This window comes from Eretmochelys imbricata, chromosome 3 (genome assembly GCF_965152235.1).
Source record: "Eretmochelys imbricata isolate rEreImb1 chromosome 3, rEreImb1.hap1, whole genome shotgun sequence".
Classification (NCBI taxonomy): Eukaryota; Metazoa; Chordata; order Testudines; family Cheloniidae; genus Eretmochelys; species Eretmochelys imbricata.
Window position 1 is genome coordinate 181,391,663 of NC_135574.1, and position 24,244 is coordinate 181,415,906.

Consider the following 24,244-nt stretch of genomic DNA (forward strand, 5'->3'; position numbering starts at 1 on the left):
GGGCTCCTAAAATCGATTTCCTTACTCCAGCCCTGACAAGTGGATTAGCGCTTAAATCGGCCTTGCCGGGTCAAATTTGGGGTACTGTGGACACAATTCGACGGTGTTGGCCTCCGGGAGCTATCCCAGAGTGCTCCATTGTGACCGCTCTGGACAGCAGTCTCAACTCAGTTGCACTGGCCAGGTAGACAGGAAAAGTACCGCGAACTTTTGAATCTCATTTCCAGAGACTGCGGGAACTGTGGGATAGCTACCCACAGTGCAACACTCTGGAAGTCAACACTTGCCTCAATACTGTGGAAGCACTCTGCCGAGTTAATACACTTAATGCACTTAGAGCATTTTCTGTGGGGACACACACACTCAAATATATAAAAACAATTTCTAAAAAAACGACTTCTATAAATTTGACCTTATTTCATAGTGTAGACATACCCCTAGTGAAAGTGGTGATTGCTACAGAATTATGGCAATATTATATTTCTGTTGAATATCACTAGCAGGATAAGTGGATGAATAAGACACATGGAGCACACAAATTACTGCTTTAATGGTAGGAAATGGTGGAAATCTTACACGTTTTCTCGGCCAATTCAGCTCTGGCACTTGGATATATGGTGGCATGACAGTTGTTTTTTGGATTTGGTAGTCTCCTGCATGACTGGAAGATGACTAGTTCTCTGTAACTGTCACAAGGGAGAAAAGATAAATTTGGGCACAAGACCGAAGCCTGAGGGACACCAAAAGGGAGTGGAAAGGGGAGGAGTAGGAAGGTAAGCCTCCAAAGAAACACTGAAGGAATGGTCAGCAGGATAAGAAAAGAACAAGAGGAGTACAGTCAAGGCTAGAGCAGGTGGAGGAGGAGAGACTGATCAGTGAGGCAGCAGACTAAAAGGAGTAAGTTTGGAGAAGGGCTCCTTCAACTTAAAGTTGCTTTGAAAAGAAGAGAGCAGAGCTGAGAGACGAGAGAATAGAAACATAACCTAGAGGAAGTCATTGAGGAATTATGGGGCATTCTCTAAAGGCATCAGCAGTGCAGCTGGAGGAGCTGAGATAATTAATCTGTGGGAGGAGACTGGGGCAGAAACATGGAAAATTGAAGTTACTTAGTTGAGAGTAGAAAACTGATAGGAGAGCAAGAAAGAGCCAGGCAGAGGGACAGGAGCAGTTGGGGAAGGAGTGGAGCCAGAAAGGACTGGACTTCAAAAGATGAGAGTCAGAGGAGTTATCTGACATCACTTCTGCAGCCTGTGGGTCTGGGGGAGTAATGGATAGAGAGGGCAGAGATCAAAGCTGCATTGGAAGGACAAAGCCTCTTTTTGGAAAGCTCAAGAGGGTGAAGGAGTTAGAGATATGGGCTGTGAAGTGAGTTTCTTGGAGTAAATCTAATAAACAAAAATTAAAAATAACTTTTGAGATAAAAAAAGTTATTTTCATAGGCGATGAAACCATTTATAGAATTATTATTAACTCTACATATGTCTCTGATACTACACTGTGCAATATTTCCTTTTCACCTCAGTTTAATAACAGTCATTATTCACAAATGAAGTATATCTCCTGACTTTTGTAGAAAAAAACCTATAACTTCTTTAGTCACTGTTTTTAATGAGCACACTGAAGTACTTCATTAAGCTATAAATACCCCATTACAGATGTCTTCTTAATTATTAGTATATATTATAGTATTGAACCATTTACCCATCTCAAAGAAGGTATAATCCTGTACATGAGTAAATCAGTAGCATATGTCTAGTGATATCATCACCAGTTTTTGTTTTGCAGAATTTATAAAAACAATATGAGCTTAGAATATTTCTAACCCAGAAGATGAGGCTAAGAAATTTTAAATATTTCTAGATTTTCCTGACAATTCTTCTGAAAGTTCCCTCCCCCCAAGGTTTTTGCCTGTGAAAGGAAATGCAAGGTATTAGATTTATTCCTGTGAAATGAGAAGTTCCCTCAACTATCACTGAAATAACTGTGGCCCTGATTCTGCATTTGTGTGGATCTGATTGCAGAATCTGAGCCTATGTGTATTTAAAGTGACAGACACTTCTCTTGCATTACAAATAAACTCCATCCCTCTATGGGTCTAATTCTGAAAACCCTTACTCACAACAGTCATCCATGCTCATTAGACTAATCCTATTGACTTCCTCAGGACTGTTTTTGTGACTATAGGATAGGTTTGTGAGAAAGGGATTGTGAAAATGGGTCCCAGTTTTTCAAGCTGAAAGAAATCCTTATTCTTCTTGCTGATGAAAGAGGAGCTAGTGCTGACTTTTCTATTTTTAAACCCTGTTAAATAAAGAAAGCTATTTGGTATTCATGAAGAAGATAGGGGACCGTAGGGAAGAAATTTACTTGAGCTTTTTAATTTTTTTCTTGGTGAGACCCTTTGGGAAAAGGAGCAAACTCAGTTGGTGAAAGTAACTGATGTGGAATATCAATTATCCCTGAAAGAGATGTCCCAGACTCAATGAACTGTCAGGAGTTTGTTACTACCATATGCAAGCCTTCAGAAGTTAAATCTAAGGAGAGAAGCTGTTGTTAGGAATCTTTCCCAGTACAACACAATCTCTAATTCTCACTAAAACAACTCTTAATCAGTACTTCTTCTTTTCCCTCCTCCTCTTCCTTTTTTTTTTAAACAGCACCAGGGAAAAATTGGAGTTAAGTTTAATGTTGGAACTGATGACATCTCTATCGAAGAGATCAACGCAATCATTAATGATGGAAAATACCATGTAGTACGTTTTACAAGAAGTGGCGGCAATGCCACATTACAGGTGGACAGCTGGCCAGTTATAGAACGTTACCCAGCAGGTAAGAAAGTAAACAAACATTTGTTGAAGAGGGGGTGGGGAAATATTTGGAAATGTGCTTTGCTTTGCTTCTGTACTCATAAAATATCGACTCCTTCAAGATGCTCTAGTAGTTAATTGGGTAGTCAAAGAGTCATGAACATCTTGCAGTTTGTGATGATGGCATTTCCTATCTTTTGTCAAATTTAAAAACATAAGTGAGAATGGAGAAATGTAGATGTCAAGGCACAAAATAGCCAAGTTCCTTTTTAAATTTGTTATATTCTTTATTGGATCATTGTACTTAGACATAGAAAAGGCTTTGACAAAAGCAACATGATAAGCCCCCCAAAAATGACTTATGGGAAAATTTGTATTGAAGAAAATGTTGTCTGTGGTCTTTTAATAACATCGGGCTTTTATAGTGCTTTGAAACTTACGAAATCAACAGAAGTATTACAACAGATCTAGAAAGAGAAGAAAATACATCAGTTCTTAGCTGCATACACATACATCAGTTCTTAGCTGCATACGCAATCAATTTAAAGTGCATTTAGTTAAATACAATATATGGATTTGATCCTACAAAAGCTTTACTCACATGAGTGGCCCCATTGACATAAATGGAGCCACTCACAAGAAGAAAGTGTTTCCAGGATCTGGCCTGAATTTAGTATTCAAATCCTGTGCCTTGAAGAAGAATGTCTGCCATTAATATTATTTGTTTTTAAAGGCATCAGTTCTTCAGATATACAACATGTTTCTTATTTAAAATAACTGTTGAGCCATTAGTGGTAATTTGCAAATCTGCACATTATTTGTTGACAATTTTTGTGAATGTTTGTATTAGTAAATCAAAGGCAGCAAGCCAGAGATGAAAATGAAAGCTAGTCTGGTGAGCATATTTACTAGTTAATCTTTTTAGATACAAATAAATGGTAGACATTTTTATCTTTTAAAATAAAGAAAAAAAGACTGTCCCCTTCTTCATGGATTTATATTTTAATTACAGAGTATATCAATTGCATTCCTTGTGCTAAGAATGAATTTGTTATACTTGAATCAACTTCTTTTCCTTTGCATTTGAGAGGATCCTCTCAGTTTTATGCCTCAGGAATAGAAAATTGCACAGGTGAACAGTCTCTTGTGGATCAAATCTGGGAAAATGCTCATATTTAAAACAAAAATGGTGTAGAAAATCTATACAAAAGGTGGGTCCAGATAGCCATGAATGCCCAAGGCCTGTGTGCCAATATGTTCAACGAACTAGCAATTCTTGGTATTCAATTTAAAATGAGAGATTAGTTGCATTTGACAGCACACAAGGCTAGTTTTACATCTGAAACGCAAAACACTTCCATAAAGAAGCACAATGGAACATATGACATGCAAACTTCAGAATAGCGATGCTATATTATAGAGAAAAGCATAGTGTGTGTGTGTGTGTGTGTGTGCGCACGCATGTCATGCACATGATTTCCCCCAAAGCCTTTTAGCTTTAATAGGGTTGGGGGGCCAGTGGAGGCTGGAATAAAGGGAAATGGAGTGGGACTTTAATTTAATGAGAAGGGGAAACAGGGCTTTTGGAGAGGGCAGGGGAGAGGGATGTTTGTGTAGATGAGGCCTGAAATATGGCATTATTTTCCTTTACACTGGTTGCAATCTTTTGAAGCTCTAAAGTAGCTATCCACTGGTATGGAAAAAGTCTGACTTTAGAGCAATATCCCAAACCCTAAGGAAAGAAACAAACATTAACATACTGATAGCTCCATTTTACAGAAACGAAAACATGCAATATAAGAGCTGTAGTACTGGCACGTTAATATACAGAATACTCTAATGATCCCATTTAAAAATAAGGAAATGACCATGCTGAAGCAATACATTCAGACCATGCCCAAGACTTCAGTTACATTTTTTTTTGACTTTCCATAAATTTAGAACATACCTAGACTTTTGTGCAAAAGATAATGGCCAATTTTCCTAGTGGAATGTAAGATATTCTGAGAGTCACCTCTTATGTGCTGCAGTACCAACAATGGTGAGTGCTAAAATGAGGACACTTTCCTTTTCATTAAAAATCTTACCTAGATTGTTGTGTAGAGACAGGGCTTCTAGATAATTTCTGTAAAATGATAAAATATTATTTGTTGTATTTCTGTTTATATTTGCTGTCCCCACAGTAGCTATGGTTGAGGTTGATTAAAGCTACTCTTTCAAATATAGCTCAGAATTTCCTTGCTTGTTTTATTGCTTGTCTCATGCACAACCATTGTAAAGCTTTAATTTTCCTTGAGTTTTTATCAGTAGCATCATATTGTCCTTCTTCATACAATAACATCATCTTCAAAAGTTGTTTTTTCCCCCTTCTAATCAACATATCATCTTTCCATACTTTACTTTTGATTTTTCTCATGTTATTTCATCTAATGCTGAACTTTTGCTATGCCTTTCTTCAGAATGGCATAGTTTCTTCATATACTTGCATTGATATCTCACTTTGAGATACATCAAACCAGCTCAGAAGAGTGTGGATACCTCCAAACACGGAATAGTTCAGAAGTGTGCAAGATTGATTTTTCTCCAAATATGTAAGTGGTGCCATTTTGAGAGATATCACTCCAGCTCTCCTGAAAGCACTATTTCTAGAAGTGAATTCTTAAAGCTGTCAGATATTGCAGGTTGGCAAACACTGTTATATCTCCTGCTATATCCGTTTCAGAAGTGTTGCTGTTATTAGTACTTTAAGGATTGACAGGACCACTTAACCATCCTGACTACCCAGTGAACTAGCTGATATATCAGATGTTTGGTGGATGGACAAATTGTAATAGATTCCTGCATTATGGGGCATTAACTTTCATTTCAGTGCCAAAGATATGGGTTTCTGCAGTTTCTGTTTTCTGAGATTTTTCTATCTAATTTTATAAAGCATCTCTCACCAAAATATTTAAACACAGATTTACCCCCTCTTCTTGCTTCTGTATTGCTTAATTAAGAATAAACCAGAGTAGCATGTTAATTAATAAATCTGTTATTTTAAAATATACAGTGGATCTCTTTTTCTCTAAAATATTTAGAAACATCTTTCTTCCAGTTTCCACCACAAGTACTCCTGTTCTTTTTGCGGATACAGACTAACACGGCTGCTACGCTGAAACTCATTCTCCTTCTATTACTTTACAAAAGGAAGATTATATTCAGAGTGATAATGTTTTAGTCTAAAAAGGGAACCTGTGCTTGCAAACATGTTTGTTTTAATTTCAGTGCCTGTGTAGTATCAAAGGCCTGGTCTACACTAAGGGGGGGGGATCGATCTAAGATACGCAACTTCAGCTACAAGAATAGCATAACTGAAGTCGACATATCTTAGATCGACTTAGAATCACTTACTTTGAGTCCTTGTGGTGCGGGATCGACAGCTGCCGCTCCCCGTCGACTCCGCTTCCACCTCTTGACCTAGTATACACTAGACGCGATAAATCGATCCCGGATAGATCGATCACTACCCCCCAATCCGGCGGGTAGTGTAGACGTGGCCTTAGATACCTTCCATTTTGCCAGAATGTTGTTCTTTCTCTTATTGTGCCTCCTAGCAATTTTACAATAATCAATCAGAATTTGTAGATAACGAAACAGTGCAGCTAACACTTCACACTAGGCTATTATTCTCTTACTATATGTTTACTGGAAGTCAAAAAAACATGCTTTGAAGTGATCATATACATTCTTCCCAAAATACACTGTAAACTAAATATTATATTTAATAAAATACATATGTGCATGCACACACGCATAGTGTATGTGTGTTTATGCTGATATTTGTAGAGGAGGGTGTGAACACACATGTAAACATATATACATTTGAACTCTATTTCTTTACAGGCATAACAAAATAAAAGCAAACATTGGAAAAATGGGAAAGACATGTAACAGAATAAAGTATAGAAACAAAAATAATATATACATTAATACAACAAAATGTATTATAGAAGAGATGTAACCCTCCTTTTCCTGCAAAAGTATCCAGCAGCTAACTTATTCAGTGCCTTAAGGCCTTTTTAGTCACCTCCCAGCCAGTGAGATTTGGCACCAGACTTGGCCTTTTTTTTTGAGTTAAACATCTGAGCTATAATGAAGGGTACTTCAATCTGTGCTCCGAATTAAATCCATAGCTTCCCCCATCCCAGCTCTCACTGGTTGTACTGATTTTGCTCACCAACTCCCAGTCCTGTGGCTGGGACTGGGATGAGTTTGGGCCCTGCTAATGCACCTGTACTTCATTTAACTCCTGATCCAGAAGCTCACTAGGATGCTCCCTCTGATGAAGAGTAGATCCATTCATCTTTCGATGAGCAATAAAAAAATGCCTAGAACTGCACTGCATGCATGCATTCCGTTCTCCTAAATTAAATTCAGGAACCTATACATTATGTTCCTATATGCCTGATGGCTGACACCTCTCCCCACTTCCTTACTAAATTTTGCTACCTTTGTTTGCCCCTTTTCTGGCTCATGGTTTGCCCCTCAGAAGGTTTTCTGACCTTATTTATTGGGACTGAGAAAACTTCTGAGCATGCCGTCAAAACTCCCTTTTCACGAGGTGATTATCCCCTGTCCCCCAAACCACATCATTCTCTCCCAAGTTAATTATCAGGATGTGTGAGAAACTGACTCTGGGCCTCCGAGAGCACAGAGTCAAAGTCCCACTGATCCAAAGTATTTTCTGCAATAACCAGTACATTAGATATGGGCAGACTGGTATCTAGGCACAAAACTGTTGTCCCAGAGGAGACAGAGAGGGGCCTGGTACTGCAGGATGAGATAAGTGATATGCCAGCAGAGCATGGAATGGGCAAACTTGCATTTCCAGACAACCATCATGGATCTCTAGCCCACTTTAACCATCTTAGAAAAGCATAGGTGAAACACAGTCCCTGTCTGCTGTAGCGTGAAGCACCCCCTGCCAATGCCCTCTCTAACACCTCTAGGTCTGACACCACTACAATCTCTCCAACACAGGTGGCACAGGAAAAAGCTGCCAAAAACACTCCCAGAAAGATCCGTTTCCATACCACTGGAGCAGATAGGACCTGAATAGTGACTGCGTGATAGAGATCCTGTTGGGGTTATGATCAAGCCAAGCCCTCCAGGAACCTGCACACCCAAGATCACCTGTATGAGTTAGAAAAACCAGCTATGCTGGCATAAGATGAAATCCCAGTGTGGTTTAGACATGCCCTTCTGGACTAATGCAACTGAGAACTTGGGTATGAGCCACGTAGTAATGTGGTTTCACCCTGTTTTATCCACGAAGGCTAAGAATCCTGAAAATCTGATGTTGTCCTAGGGCCTCTCTCAAGATCTTAGGGGTTATCAATCTTTCTGCCAAACCCAAAGCAGTTAGGAGCCAGGAATGGGGCCATCATGGCTAGATTTCATCTAGATGCTCAGACCCTCTCCACCTGGAAATGAGACAGAGCATTAGCAATCTGATATCTATTCCTGGGATGCGACTGACTCTAAGGTAAATGTTTAGAGTTAGACATCATAGCACACAGACTGCATAATTTTAGGAGATTTTCTGCCCAGGCTGTTAATATGGACCACTGATTGACTGTCAGGCCAGAGTAGGAACTGCTTGTCTAAACATTTCTTCCTCTACATCATAACTTCATTAGGACTAGAAAAAAATCCTTAATGGATGATATCCTATAGCAATCCCAAAGCATCCCATGCAGTGGCCATTACTCTGCACACCACCGTCCTTGGAAATATACTCCCAACCCAAAATCCCACCATCACATCTGAATAGACTTGGAGGTCTGTTGCTAGGATCCATTCTGACTGCCAGGAAAGATCATTCATCTCCTTCAGAACCATTCCCAATCTTGCAATTCATCCTTCATTTCCTTGGGTAGTCTAATGAGTTGGAAACATATTTTGCCACCTGTTGTGACTGCCTCCACCCAGGTTCAAAATGCCCAACATGGGATGATGACATGAAATGTGGATGCCTACTCAATGATTGCAGGATAATCTTATTTACACCTTGAGCTATTACCATCAGCTCATGGAGCTTCAGAACGTTCTCCATGTTAAGACAGCATAGGCCTGCAAGGGTGTCCAATCGATCCAAAGTGAGATGTGAGGGAGGTCCCACTACTTTTTCTTTGGCCAGTGGGACACACATAGCTTACCTTCCTTCTCCCCATTCCCCTTTCCCTCTGAGACAGTTTCCCTATGTGGCTGGGAGAACATATCCACCTCATCTTTCTCCTTATCCTCTCCTTTGCTGCTTTAAGACAGTAGTGATTCAAGGGCTTTAACATTTCTACAGACAGACTTCTTGATGAATCAAACCCAGTGGTGTACACAGTGGATGCTGAAGAACCAGCTGTTACAATTGCTGGCTGAACTCACAAACTTAGAAGAGTAGCACCGCATTGCTTGTGGGGAGCAAGGCCCCAGAAGAAGCATAGTCCAAAGGAAAACAGCCACTGAGCTGGAGAAGCCAGGAGGAGGCCTCAGATATAAAGGGTCTTACTGCCCATTCTCAAACTTGTGGCCACTGTAAGGTAGGCATAATCCCCCCATCAGATGGAGCATCCATTGTCCCTGTGCCCTTTGTCACACAGGCTCTGAAAACCAATGTGGGACCAGTGAAACTAGGCCTGCTCGTTAAACTCCAGTTCTTCCCAGGGAATAACTATTATGCAGATGAACTCCCAAGAACCCTTCACTTAGGGAAACAGAGAAGGTAAAATGCACAGCATGGGGAAAACATTTGTGTGCAAAAGGGAGTGTCCTCTCTCTACTTGGATCTAGAAGGCATCTGGTCCATGAACCTCGTGGTGAGAAGAGAGAAAGAAAGATACCAGTGGCTCTGTAGTTCTTTGGTTTACCCAATAGAGGTAAATCCTGAGATACTTGGGAGGCAAAACTCATCAACATGCTGTAATGAATTTCACACGTTCAAGAAGTCAGCTTTCCTGGGATTCTATTAATCTCACTTCTACACCTGGGAACTTCCACAGGTAACTCCCATTACTGCTAAATCTATTATAGATTGATAGAAGAGATAAAGGAGAACCAGTGAATATAATTTATTTGGACTTTCACAAAGCTTTTGTTAAAGTCCCTCACAAGAAGCTATTCAGGGGGGAAAGGTAAAGTTTTTTCATAGATCATAAACTGGCTAAGAAACTGAAAGCAAAGGGCCAGATTCTCAGCTAGTTTAAATCATTAGTGTAAATCCATTCACTGCAGTGGAACTATGCTGATTTATACCATAAACAATATATTTATTACTAATATTGAAAAGGGATGGAACGTTGAGATAGCAATAGTTATAGATTACACAAATTTAGGTTAGTCTATACTGGAGAAGACACCACAGGGACCTGATAAAGATAGGTGAATAGGCATCACAATAGCAGGTGGAAATCTTAGTTGATGCATGGAAGGTAATTCACATGGGTGGGATAATTATTACTGCTGGGATCTAAATTAACTGTAACGACTCCAGACAAAGACCAAAGAGAAAACCTCTACTCAGTGCACAATAATGGTCAAAAAAGCGAACACGATCTTAGAATGCATAAAGAATGGGATAAAAAATAATACTGAAAATATTATAAAACTGTTATATAAATCAGTGGCACACTCTCACCTGGAATACTATGTTCAGCTCTTGTCGCCTTACCTCAAAAAATTATAGCAGAAATAGAAGAGGTTAAGAGATGGGTGACAATATTTATTAAAGACATGGAGAAAATTCCCTATGAGGAGTCACTGAAGCGACTGGAACCACTTAGTTTAGCAAGGAAGTGGAAAAAAGGGGCTATTATAGGGGTATATAATAGAATAAATGATATAGAGAAGTAAATTACTCCTTGTTAGACTTTTCTCATAATACAAGAACATGAGAACATTTGTAGGAACTGAAACATTTAAAAAAGAGCAAAGAAAATGATTTTTTAAACAATCCATAATTAACCCATGGAACTCACTGCCACAAAATATCAAGAGCCTAATGGGATTCAGGAGTCCAAGAGCTTAAAAGAATTCCAAAAAGACTGGATATTTATACGGATACCAGGAACATCCTTACAATTACAATAAGCCAACAATTAACGGATTGAGTTAAGGATGAAATTTCCTTGATGGGGATGTGATTCCACAATTGTCTACGACTGGTTTCTTTCATCTTCCTCTGAAGCATTCGGTACTGACCACTGCTTGATCATATATGACAATTCCTATGTTCCTGTGTGAGATTAGGACCCTTTTTCAATGTCATTTCACAGATCATGTCAGTGGTTGGTGATAATAAAAATAGCAGTGCACTTTCCCCTCATATTTTGTTAGGTCATCTTCTGTTGAAACTGATATAAGGTCAATGAAAAAAAAAAAGCTTTAAAAGATTACAAAATTTCTATCCTTCAATCATTTTTATTTAAAGAGGCTGGCTACTGTCCAAACAAGAGTTTGCAGTAAGTCTCTTCTTAAAAAGTTGTTTCAATAAATTTTGTCAAATCATCTTTTTAATTTGACAGATTATCAGAATTTTCTGTCAGATAATGCTGAATAATAATGTTTCTCTGAGTCTGCAGACAGATCTTATCTTCTTTTCTTTTCTTTTCTTTTCTTTTCTTTTCTTTTCTTTTCTTTTCTTTTCTTTTCTTTCATCATAGATATCCTGGTAAAATGCAAAGGTTCATCCCTTCTTAGACTTGATAGATTGTGTAATTAAATTCAGATTTTGATAAAATATGTGCTTTGGTTGTCATTACTTTATCACAGAAGGTATAACATATTTCAGTTAAATACAATAAAATGACACAATGCTTCTAGTAAAGAAGGAGGAAGAAAATGTCAAATGAGCAGTTTTCATAAAGAACAGTTATAAAATAGAAGAAACAGATTTGTGTTCATTTTTGCTTTATGACAAGGGATGGTAAATATAACTGATTATAGTAATTAGATATGGTGTGAGGTGGAAACTGAATTCCTTAACAACATCACAGGGTCCCTGGGGATTCCTATAATGGTTAGAGGAAATGGGAGGAAGGGGGGAATTAAACAGTGCTCCCACGAATCACAGATCTATAAGGAAAGCTTCTGTAACAGCTAGTCCCACTGGACGTATTAGAGGTATCCTAGGAAGACCACTGTCTGTTAATGATTTCCTTAAGTCAGACTGCAAAGCCTGAAATATCAGCCATATGTGGTGAATCTTTTCTTCAGCGGTAATCTGTTTAATGTCCTTACCATCACATATTTCACATTTACCTCATCATTTCATGATTTACAAAACCCAGTGGGGTATATTAAAATTGCTTAGCCAAATCTGGAGGAGTTTCATAAATGAAAAGAAAAAAGCAGTACTAAATCAAGTATTTTGTCAAACATTTTAGTTACCTTACAGCTTCCTTCATATTTTTGGATTCACATAAATGCATATTCGTATTTTGGGGCATTAATTCTGCAATTATTTTCTTTCCCCATATGAAAGCCACAGGCATCAGGACAAAATTATAGACCAATGCCAATCCCCCAGCTGTATTTTATTTATTTATTTCACGGAATAGTGCTCTATTTCTCTATCCTTTTCAACCTGACCTCATCTATCTTGTTCACTTTACTCGCATGAGTATTTACACTGACATCAGTGGGCTCACTTGTGTGAATAAGGAGAATAGATTTGGGGGCCTCATTCTGCAAATCTTTAGTCACTTAATTTATCATATTGGATTCTGTGTCATCTAATCTCTCCTGCAGATAATACAAGCTAGCATTTAGATAGTGCATTTCATCTGTGAAAAGCAGAGCACTTTGAAAAGGAGGGTAAATATCATTATCCCTATTTTCCAGTTGTACCTTTAGCTTGCTTGCTCGATGTTGCACAGTGAGTCATAGAACACAGGTCTCCCTCCTCCCTATCTCATGCCCTATTCCCCATTGACTTCAGTGGTACTTCTTGTGAGTGAGTAAGGACTTCTTTCATGAGTAAGGACTTGCAGCATTAGGCCTTTGACCCTAATTCTAGTCCACTTACCTAATGGGAGAGCATGCAAGTTGCACTAAGCCTTATATTAATGCCGTGCCAATGTCAGCCAATAGAGTATGCAAGAGAGCAGTATAATAGGTGCACTCTTTACCCAAATTAAACATGTCACTTTTGTGATGGAGCTAGTTTCTGTTAATTCCTGGAGCAACCCTCAGGTTGCTGTGAGACCTGAGCCTTTCTCAGGACAGCACAAATCAGTGCTGTGCTGAGCCCTTCAGCCAAACAATTTCTTATTTAAAATATGAAACACAAAATTAATTCATATATAATGACATTGTATTTGATTTGTTCCCCCAAACATGAGGTGTTCTTATTTTGGTCACATTTGTACATGAGTTCCTGGTTATATTTTACTGGTGTTGTGAAATGTGACAGCAGAATGGTATCACATTTCTCTGACAATCACAATTGTCTTCAGGTCAAGAACTTCTATTAAGCTAACTAATTCCAAAACAGGCACTATAATTCATATCAGAATAGGCAAAATGACACTCTGCTTTGTTCCAGATAAAATTTCAAGAGACCTATCCTAAGGTACTCAGGGGTCCATGAAGATATTCATCTCTCACTTGAGTGCACATGCATACGTGCACCATGCAGCTTCATCTCTCTTGTACCACCACTCTTGACTCTTTTTCTTTATATTACATCAAGCTCCTTCCACTGCAGCATATATAGCCTTGGCACAGTCTGAAACCTTGCCAGTTAAGCAAGAAAAGCATATTTAACAAAGGAGACCTTAGTTGGGGATTGGTCCTGCTTTGAGCAGGGGGTTGGACTAGATGACCTCCTGAGGTCCCTTCCAACCCTGATATTCTATGATTCTATGATTCTCTGAACCTTTAGATTTCCATGTTTTCAAAATGGCAACTCCATTTTAACCAATTCTGCAGCATTATTTAATCATATCATACAATTAAAAAAAATCTGTGAGCCTGTCTCTTCTTTTTGATCTTTCCAGGAGTAAATTACCTTGATTCAAAGTAAGGCATAGTAGTTATTCTGAACTAGAGGGTCATTTTGGCAGCATATCCCATCCATCAGAAAAAAATGGATGGCTTCCATGATTTATCTGATCTAATGATCTTATAAACTCAGCAATTGTCACATTCCGGATAATGCCCAATCTCCAATAAAGTTTATGTAGAGGTTTAACATACACCTGTGTACCAGAGGCACAATTACTACTATTTCTTTACAATCAGTGAACCTGTTTCTGGTCTCTCATCCATGTAAATTGGAGCAACTCAATTAAAGGCAGTGGAATTGCACAGATAAATTGGTGTAATTGATATCTGAATCAGGCCTATAAACTTTTGTCTTTAGTGCTGCATTAAGTTTAGTGGGCACTAAAAAGTCGAATATGAAACAAAAAGTTGTACACATAAAGGCAAAATTGATTTTCCCTAAATACAAAACTGCTAAGCCATAATAAGCGGTAAGCAATAATGGGCTACTTTATTTATAACTTCAGGGTTGTGGCTGCCTAAAAGGGAGAGAGATAATTCCAGAAAAATAAATGTGCTCTGTTCAAAAGGCCACACGATGCTAAAGGTTTCATTTAATGATGGTTGTGTATGGTATGCATTCTTAAAATATCAGAACATCGGATATACTATTACTTTACAGATGTTTTGATCCCCAAGTGTTTTTCAGCTTAGAGTCACAGTCTTGCATTCTTGTCTCGTGCAAAATCCCACTGAAGTTGTGTGTCTCTGAGCCCTGGTCTACACTACGAGTTTAGGTTGAATTTAGCAGCGTTAGATTGATTTAATCCTGCGCCCATCCACACAACGAAGCCATTTTTGTTGATGTAATGGGCTCTTAAAATCAATTTCTGTACTCCTCCCTGATGAGGGGATTAGCGCTGAAATCAACATCGCCTGGTCGAATTTGGGTTAGTGTGGACGCAATTCAATGGTGTTGGCCTCCGGGAGCTATCCCACAGTGCTCCATTGTGACTGCTCTGGACAGCACTCTGAACTCGGATGCACTGGCCAGGTAGACAGGAAAAGCCCCGCAAACTTTTGAATTTCGTTTCCTGTTTGGCCAGTGTGGTGAGCTCATCAGCAGAGGTGACCATGCAGAGCTCATTAGCAGAGGTGAGCATGGAGTCCCAGAATCGCAAAAGAGCTCCAGCATGGACTGAATGAGAGGTACTGGATCTGATCGCTGTGTGGGGAGATGCATCCATGCTATCAGAACTCCAAAAGACAAAATGCCAAAATATTTGAAAAAATCTCCAAGGGAATGAAGGACAGAGGCTATCACAGGGACCCACAGCAGTGCCGCATGAAACTTAAGGATCTTAGGCAAGCCTACCAAAAAATGCAAGAGGCAAACGCCCGCTCAGGGTCAGAGCCCCAGACATGCCGCTTCTATGATGAGCTGCATGCAATTCTAGGAGGTGCCCCTACCCCTGCCCCCCCCCCCCCCCGTCTGTGGACACCTGCAAGGGGGGAGTCTCACGCAACAGGGATGAGGATTTTGGGGATGAGGAAGATGATGATGAGGGGGAGATAGCTCACATCAGGCAAGCGGAGAAACCGTTCTCCCCAACAGCCAGGAAGTGTTTTATCACCCTGGAGCCAACCCGGTTTATCACCCTCTCAACCCTGCCAACCTGGGCTCCTGGACCTTGAAGGCGGAGAAGACAGCTCTGGTGAGCGTACCTTTGTAAATATAATATACGGTTTAAAAGCAAGTGTGTTTAATGATTAATTTGCCCTGAAGACTTGGGATGCATTCACGGCCAGTACAGCTACTGGAAAAGTCAGTTAACGTATCTGGGGATGGGGCGGAAATCCTCCAGGGATATCTCAATGAAGCTGTTCTGGAGGTACTCCCAAAGCCTTTGCAAAAGGTTTCTGGGGAGGGCAGCCTTATTGCGTCCTCCATGGTAGGACATGTTACCATGGCAGGCCAGTAGCACATAGTCTGGAATCATTGCATAAGAATGCGTGGCAGCGTGTGGTCCCGGTGTTTGCTGGCATTCAAGCAACATCCGTTCTTTATCTCTCTGTGTTATCCTCAGGAGAGTGATCTCACTCATGGTCACCTGGTTGAAATAGGGGAATTTTATTTAGGGGACATCAGAGGTGGCCATTCTTGCTGGACTGTTTGCCTGTGGCTGAAAAGGAATCATCCCTGCTGTTATCCACGCAGTGGGGGGAGGGATGAAGTGATCATCCTAGAGAATTGGGTGTGTGTGGGGGGGTTAGTTGGGTTGTGCTGCACGTTAACCCGAAAACTTTAGACTCTCCTCTTAAATGGCCAATGTGTCTTTTTCAATTTTAATCTCCCTTTTTTTCCTCCCGCAGCTGCAAATGTTTCAATGCTGCAACTAGCATCTCCGTCTCAGAGGCTAGTGCAGATACAAATGCAAAAAAACCACACTCACAATGACATGTTCTCGCATGCAATCCACCCAAACTGAAAGAGCCCAGCAGAATGTGTGGAGGCAGACAATGGCAGAGTCCAGGAAAGCACAAAATGAACACGAGGACAGGAGGCTGGAGCAACAGGAGAGGTGGCAGGATCAAGAGGAAAGGTGGCGGCAGCATGATGAAAGGAGGCAGGATGCAATGCTGAGGCTACTGGAGGATCAAACTGATATGCTCTGGTATATAGTTGAGGTGCAGGAAAGGCACAGACTGCCACTGAAGGCCCTGTGTAACCAACCACCCTCCTCCCCAAGTTCCATAGCCTGCTCACCCAGATGCCCCACCACAGTTAGGGAATCCCATTGCAGCAAAGCCATCCACTATGACCTGCACATTTCCCAGAGACACTACCCTTGATAGCAGCAGCTCAGTGTTTGCGTTGGCTACTTGGATCACAGCAGCCCCCACAGTAGATTTGCCCACTCCAAATTGATTCCTGACTGACCGGTAGCTGTCTGGCATTGTAAGCTTCCAGACGGCTATCGCCACTCACTTGTGAACTGTGAGGGCTGCTCTCATTTTGGTATTCTTGCACTTCAGGGCAGGGGAAAGCAAGTCACAAAGTTCCATGAAAATGCCCTTATGCATGCGAAATTTTCGCAGCCACTGGGAATCATCCCAGACCTGCAACACTATGCGGTCCCACCACTCTGTGCTTGTTTCCCAGGCCCAGAATCGGCATCCTACAGAATGAGCCTGCCCCACTGCCACCAGGATGGCCAAATTGCCGGGGCCCGTGCTTTGAGAGAAGTCTGTGTCCATGTCCTTATCAGTCTTGTCATCACGCTGCCATCACCTCCTCACCTCTTTTTGCAGGTTCTGGTTCTGCATATACTGCACGATAATGCGTGAGGTGTTTACAATGCTCATAATTGCCACGGTGATCTGAGGGGGCTCCATTCTTGCCGTGGTTTGGCATCTGCAGGACAGCAGGATTGCAGGGAAGCGGTGGTTGGATGCAGGGCCGGTGCAAGGATGTTTCACGCCCTAGGCGAAACGTCCACCTCGTGCCCACCCCCTCCTCCAGCCCTGCAGCAGCTCCCCGCCGCCCCATCCCTCCCTCCCTCCCCTCGGCCTGGGGAGCCGTGCGGCAACTCCCCGCCTCCCCCTCCCTTGGCCCGGGGAACCGTATGGCAACTCCCCGCACCAGCTCACCTCTGCTCCTCCTCCTCCCTGAGCATGCCGCCGCTTCTCCCGCCTCCCAGGCTTGCGGCGCCAATCAGCTGTTTGGCACACAAGCCTGGGAGGGAGAGAAGCAGAGCGGGGCTGCGTGCTCAGGGAGGAGGCGGAGCACAGGTGAGCTGGGGCGGGGAGCAGTTCTCCTGTGCACTGCCCCCCCATTACTTGCTGCAGGCGGCCCTCCCTGCGCCCCCCTGCCCCAGCTCACCTCCGCTCCACCGCCTCCCCAGAGCGCACTTTTGGCCGCCCCCAACCACTTGGCGCCGTAGGCGACCACCTAGTGGTTGCACTGGCCCTGGTTGGTTGACCAGTTTTGCAGACCTACTGCACTGTCTGCAGCCAGGACACAACAGCTAAGGGGGCTGCACGCTTGCCGTGGTATGGCGAGACAAGAGCAGCTGAGCAGAGTTGCAGTGGAAGTGGCCCCGTGAGATCACCAGGAGAGAAGAGTGCCAGCAGAAGTGGTGGATGACAACGACAACGATTAGCAGTCCTACTGCACTATCTGCTGCCAGGACACAACAGCTGAGTGGGCTGCATGCTTGCCGAGGTATGGCGAGACGAGAGCAGCCAAGCAGAGTTGCAGCAGAAGCAGCCCTGCGAGAGCACCAGGAGAGCAGGAGAGCAGAGTGGCAGCGGAAGCGGTGGATGACGATGATGACGGTTAGAGTCCTACTGCACCATCTGCTGAAAGTAGTATGGTGCCCACATGGAAAAAAGGCGTGAAACGATTGTCTGCCATTATTTCACGGAGGGAGGTGTGACTGACAACATGTACCCAAAACCACCCGCAACAATGTTTTTGCCCCATCGGGTATTGGGAGCTTAACCCAGAATTCCAATGGGCGGCAGAGACTGCGGGAACTGTGGGATGGCTACGCACAGTGCAACTCTCTGAAAGTCGACGCTAGCCTCAGTACTGTGGACGCACTCCACTGACTTAATGCACTTAGTGCGTTAGTGTGGGGACACACACAATCGACTGTATAAAATCACTTTCTAAAAAATCGACTTCTATAAATTCGACCTCATTTCGTAGTGTAGACATAACCTTAAGAGAATGTTAAGAATGCACTGCTATTTACTCAAAAATCAGGAAATGACAAGGTGTGGATGCTGAAGCCAAATGTGTAAAGAAAGTATGTAGGTGCAATTTTTGCCTCCCATACCCCACCAGAAATACTACCCAGTCACATTCATAATCCCAAAGTAGGTGGATGTTTCTTCTAAAATGATGAGCAGTGAAATAGTTAAATTCTCATCTGCAGGCTTAAGTCAAAGTCTTGTTGAGATTAAGAAAATCCTCAGATGTAAGCACCATCTCAAAAGGTCTCAGCCAAAGAGAATGGCTCTCCCTGAGGAGGGATAGCTCAGTGGTTTGAGCATTGGCCTGCTAAACCCAGGGTTATGAGCTTAATCCTTGAAGGGGCCATTTAGGGATCTGGGGCAAAAATTGGGGATTGGTACTGCTTTGAGCAGGGGGTTGGACAAGATGACCTCCTGAGGTCCCTTCCAATCCTGATATTCTATGAATTCCTCTGTCATTCTACCTTTGTTACCTGCTATTACTCCATAGGCAGAATGACCATGAATTTTCTGTACACAAATCAAAATGGGATGGCCTTCTGATTTTATCAATAATGGGTATTTAATATTTTGCTTTATTGATAGTAGTAACCCACCTTTAATGATCAGCTATCTTTTAAATCTTAAGTGGGTATATTTCAGTCTTAGCCCTGAACATTGATTTCTAAGTTCTTGCTAAAGTCCTGAGTGTAAATGTTCAGTTTTGTACAAGGGAATAGCATCTTCTATGTGTATGCATTAATAACAATGAGAATAATCAGTGTAACTCCCAGTTTACTATGTTGAAACTGTGCCGGCTACTTATTGATTTCAAGCCAATAATTTCACTTGAAGTAATGAGTGTGGATCGATGATAGGATATGTTCTTTCCTGTGAATTCTATATACATTTATTAAACCAAGAAAGTCATTAATATTTTATTACTAAAGAATCTTGAACATTTTTCCTGTTAATATACTGTCTGTTTGGAGCTATATGTTTATTTAATATTTTATCATAGCACCAAGCCTTTAAAAATAAAAATACCTAATACTTAAATAGTGTATTGCATCATATTTTAATCATGCATTAGTGCTTTGTGTTAATAAAGATACTTGAATTTATAAAGCAGGGAAGATGCTAATATCCTTACCAATTTTTTTTAACATACTGTTTTTCAATCTATCGTTAAAAAGGTCGAGTAGTTTCCTGAGAAAGAGTGAATTTGTAAATTGTATCAGCAGAGCCATTTTCTTTCACAGATTATATTCATTTTCCTATTTAACTTCTGTAAGTATTTTAAAGGAGGAGTAGAGTTTACTTTTTTTTATATGCATGCACTTGCAAATGGATTTTGTAAAAGAAAAGGAAAAATTAAAAGTATTGGTGATTGCCTACTGCTTAAATATTTCCTTGCAGATTCACAGGGACTTAAATGGTTCAATACAGACTGCTTTGTATTTCAATAATTCATCACAGATTCACTCTGAAAATCAAGCCATTGATTTAAGTGCCTGCATAGATTTATGTGCCCAACTTTAGGCTACTTACCTTTGCAATTTAGCTTTACTTCTTTTAATACAGAGTAGCCTCTCCCAAGGGAAAGGATTTTGGGAGAGAGGTGGAACCTGTTGACCTGGGCTCATCTGCTGGAGGTCAGGGCTATCTGCATGTAAGACCTCACTTTGGGACCTTCTGCCTTCGCCTCTGGTTCCCAGACAGTGCAGGACTATCTTACTCCTACTGCTCTCTGGAACCACCAGAGGAGGGATCAGCAGCCTGGAGAAAATTTGTTTTGGCTCTGATTCAGCAAAGCACTTAAGCATATGCTTAATATTAAGCACAGGAACAGCCCCATTGAGTTTAAAACAGGGGTCTCAAACATGCGGCCCGCGGGCCACACGTGGCCCATGGAGTTATTTCCTGCTGCCTGCCATAGGCGCTGACTTCACTGGCAGCCAAGCTTCAAACATTATTGAGTGTTTCTATTTTATTAAAATCCCTCTTTGCATTACAGTTTAAAAAAAGTTAATACATTGACTTTTAATAGCATACTATATTACTCTTCATTTTTTACTATACTTTTGTATCATTGTATGAAAAGATTTCAGTGATGCGGCCCTCGGGCCAATGTACTAGTCCTCATGTGGCCCTCGTGGTGATTTGAATTTGAGATCCCTGGTTTAAAAGGACTACTCACAGGCTTAATGTTAAACATGTGTTTAAGTGCTGTGTGAGTCAGGGACTAAATTTCTATGTAAGTGGGTTCCCTGTCCCTCTCTTATTTCCTCCAGCCCATCCCGTCCCACTACCCCTGTACAGATTCCTTTCCCCACAAATGGCCTCTCTGCCCCATTTGCAGAGAGAGAAGAATATCTGCCCATGGCGGGTCCAATCTGCATGTGGTTCTCAGGAAGGTGATAACTGTTATTTTTCATTTTCCCCCTAAAAAATAACTCCCCAAGCCCTGAAGTTTAGGAAGTATTATAGGTAGACTTGACAAAGGTCAATTTATATATAAAATTTTGATAGATAATGATGTTTATTTTTAAGCATTTTTTTCTATTTTTATCTATTTAAATTTTCACAGTTATAGGATATTATTGAGAGGTCAGACAATAATTATTTAATGGCAGTAGCTGTTGAGATTCAAAAAAGTTAAATATTTCTAACCGTTAAAACACAAATTATTAACATCCCATGTCAAAATACACAAAAGTAAATATATTTAAATCAAACTCTAATAAGTGCTCAAGCAGCATTTTTCTTACATAGCCTATCTGTAAATCTTGATTATTATTGATGGGAATATTTTTTCATTGGTTTGTGTGTGTACGGTGAAATCAACTTTTACTAACACTTACTGATAAAAATGTCATCCTTCCAAGCATAATTACAGGAGAAGAAGTTTTAACGTGGAAATTCAGGCCATTTCACTGCAATAGCTTCCAGTGTTGTTTTTAATACAAATCTCAAGGAAAAATAAAATGTCCATGCTCTCTAATTCCCAAGCTTCTGAGGCCTTTTCCATCATCCCCTTGCTCCCTCCCCCCTAAAAAAGTCTGAGATGAAGCATAAACATTTTCAAACCAAAATCTTGTCTATGAAAAATTAGTGAGATGGGGGATTTCAAACAGGCTTTGCAGAGTATGTCTAGGTATATTCCTATCTAAGGAGCTAGTGTAAGATGCCTAACACCTAACTAAGGAGCCAGTGCTTACCACCTCCATTTCTTCTGCAACACATAGGTAATCATGTCTTATGATAAATGCATAATATTTAATGCATAGATGATATGACAAGTATGACATTCCGGTTTGCAATCCAGAACAATCAGGAGTTGTGTCGCCCCTGCCCTGCAACATCAGGTGCCTCACAATGCTATGCTGCTGTAGCTCCCACCTGGGCTGCTCACAAACAGTGTGACAGCATGCAGATCATATCCTGAGTGTCCGTGCACAAACACAACCCTTCTCTAGCAGTTCTGACCCCAGCAGCCTTTCAGCAAACAGCCACATTCTTTCAGCAAACAACAGTTTATTACTTGCAGGGTGACCCCAACACACTCCCAGTTTCGAATTTTCCCCCAAAATATGTGTTCTGCATGGTCCAGTCCTCTCAAGGACAGTTCCAGTCCATTTTAGGTCCATTGTTCCTGTAAGGGAACAATATCCAACCATTTGCTTCTTTAAATGGAGTTATCACACTGCCCAGTTTAATCACAACACTGGATTAGTTTGATTAAAGAATAAAGCAAGTTTATTTAACTACAAAGAGATATATTTTAAGTGAGTACAAGTACAAGGCATTAAAGTCATAAATGTCACTAAAGATAACATGCTTTTCAGTGCTAAAACTTAACAAACTAGACTTGATTCAAGATCAAATCCTCACCACATGCTCCCAGCAACAGGGCTGACCAAATTTCAGGTCAAGATCTCTCCCAAAGTCAAATGGCTATTTCCTTTGTCTTCTTAGTAAAAGAGAGAGAGAGAGAGAGAGACTTTGGGGTGTTTTTGCCACTCGCTTTGTAGTCCAGTCTTCCTTTGAAATGCATTTTTCTGAGGTTTATCCCGAGATAAAGTTCATTCCCACTGTGAGGATGTCTTGTCCTTTGTCTTCAAGAAACAGGTTTGTCCACTCCCCAGACCTGTCTTGTAACCACATTTCAGTTATAATTTCCGCTTCTACATTACATTACTTACATTACTTATACTTTATATTATATTATGCTAATAATTTTACATATCGTGTTGCTACATACATGTCACCATGCTATTATTGACCAGTGAGTATTAGTTTTCAAATGATACCTCACAAGGCATATTTTGTACAAAGGTTTTTACAATAGTGTGTAGGGTCTGACTACAGGGGTGCATTCACTCACAGTAAGTAAGACTTAAAAATAAATGAGAACCAAATTATTATACCCAGGATATAAATCAGGACAGAATTTAGCCCAAAAGCCCTTGTCCACCAGCTGCTCTTTGTGGACAGATCCCTCCCTGACAATAAGGCTTCTTGGAGGCTGTGAAGGGGTTCATCTGCATGGAGCAGCTTGCAGGTTAGAGGCCTAAATGTATATCTTTAATCAGACTGATAAACATTTCCTTAGATGCAAATACCTTCTCACAGATGAAAAAAATGAATCACACTTCATAAAATATACCAGAACTGTAGACACCACACATTAGCTGATATGGAAAATGTTACTGGCATCTTTTTTGGTAGGAAACCAGGATTATTTCACTTGTTAGCAGATAAAAGTAAATCACTACTGGGAGTCCACCCACAGCCATTATGCCATTGCGTGATGGACTGCTCATTACAGTACTTCAGTACTAAAGTACTCCTCTGCTTTTATCTTGCTGAGCATCTGTTTCTATTATTTACAGTTTCTGTTGCTATACCCTGCCAAAAGCATTAAAAAAAAGTGTGTACAAGTTTAAACCTTTCCATTTGAAACAGATTATTCTTTTATAGTAAAATATCTGCAAGGCATAAATACACAAATTGAAATGCCACTTTTAGACATAGCTGAAAGTCTAAAGCTTGCTTTGGCCAAGGGCTACTTCTTTTGCTGTGCTGCTGACACGGAACAGATTTTTATCTCCTAAATGCCATTTTCTATCAGTATGGGTGCCTTTGGCTTTTTGCTTTGCAAGGGCTTGTCCAAGTAATGACCTCTCTTTTGTTGTTTCAGTTGGCTTGTGTGTAATCATGCATAACTCTTGGAGAATGAGCTGACACAGCTTAGGACAGATGTAGTGATTGTGACAAAGCACCTCTATGGCCCAGTTCATTGCGGAATAATGGTGGCTAACTCACTAGCATTAACATGCATCATGAACGAAAATAGAATCAACATTTTTCATTTTCCCAATTGCATCCACTTTATCCTATTCCCTGTTAGCTAGGGTTGATGCTGATTATTTTGGATTTCTTTTTATTTTTATGTCACTAATCATGTAATGATAGGGAAATTATGCTTTATGTGTCTGCACTAATGTTCACAGAACCCTATGTTGCCTCCAAACATAGTTTACTAGACCAGTTCAACTGTAGTAGCTTTATTTAATACAACTGAGGGCCAAATTCTGTTCTCACTTACAAACTGTGCAACCCGAGAGCAGAATTTTTCCCCAAGAGAGTGATTTTTCCATTTGAAATTATTTTAT

The 24,244-nt window shown here is 40.8% G+C and overlaps 1 protein-coding gene across 27 annotated transcripts in view; it reads left to right on the forward strand.

The window, feature by feature from the left end:
- The window catches only part of NRXN1 (neurexin 1), a 1,233,750-nt gene that overhangs the window by 1,058,535 nt on the left and 150,971 nt on the right, over window positions 1–24,244 (forward strand). For all 27 annotated transcript variants that reach the window (XM_077811984.1, XM_077811986.1, XM_077812000.1 and 24 more), the window contains one exon: window positions 2,658–2,829. In XM_077811984.1, the coding sequence (XP_077668110.1) occupies window positions 2,658–2,829 (172 nt within the window). The remainder of the gene's footprint in view (window positions 1–2,657; window positions 2,830–24,244) is intronic.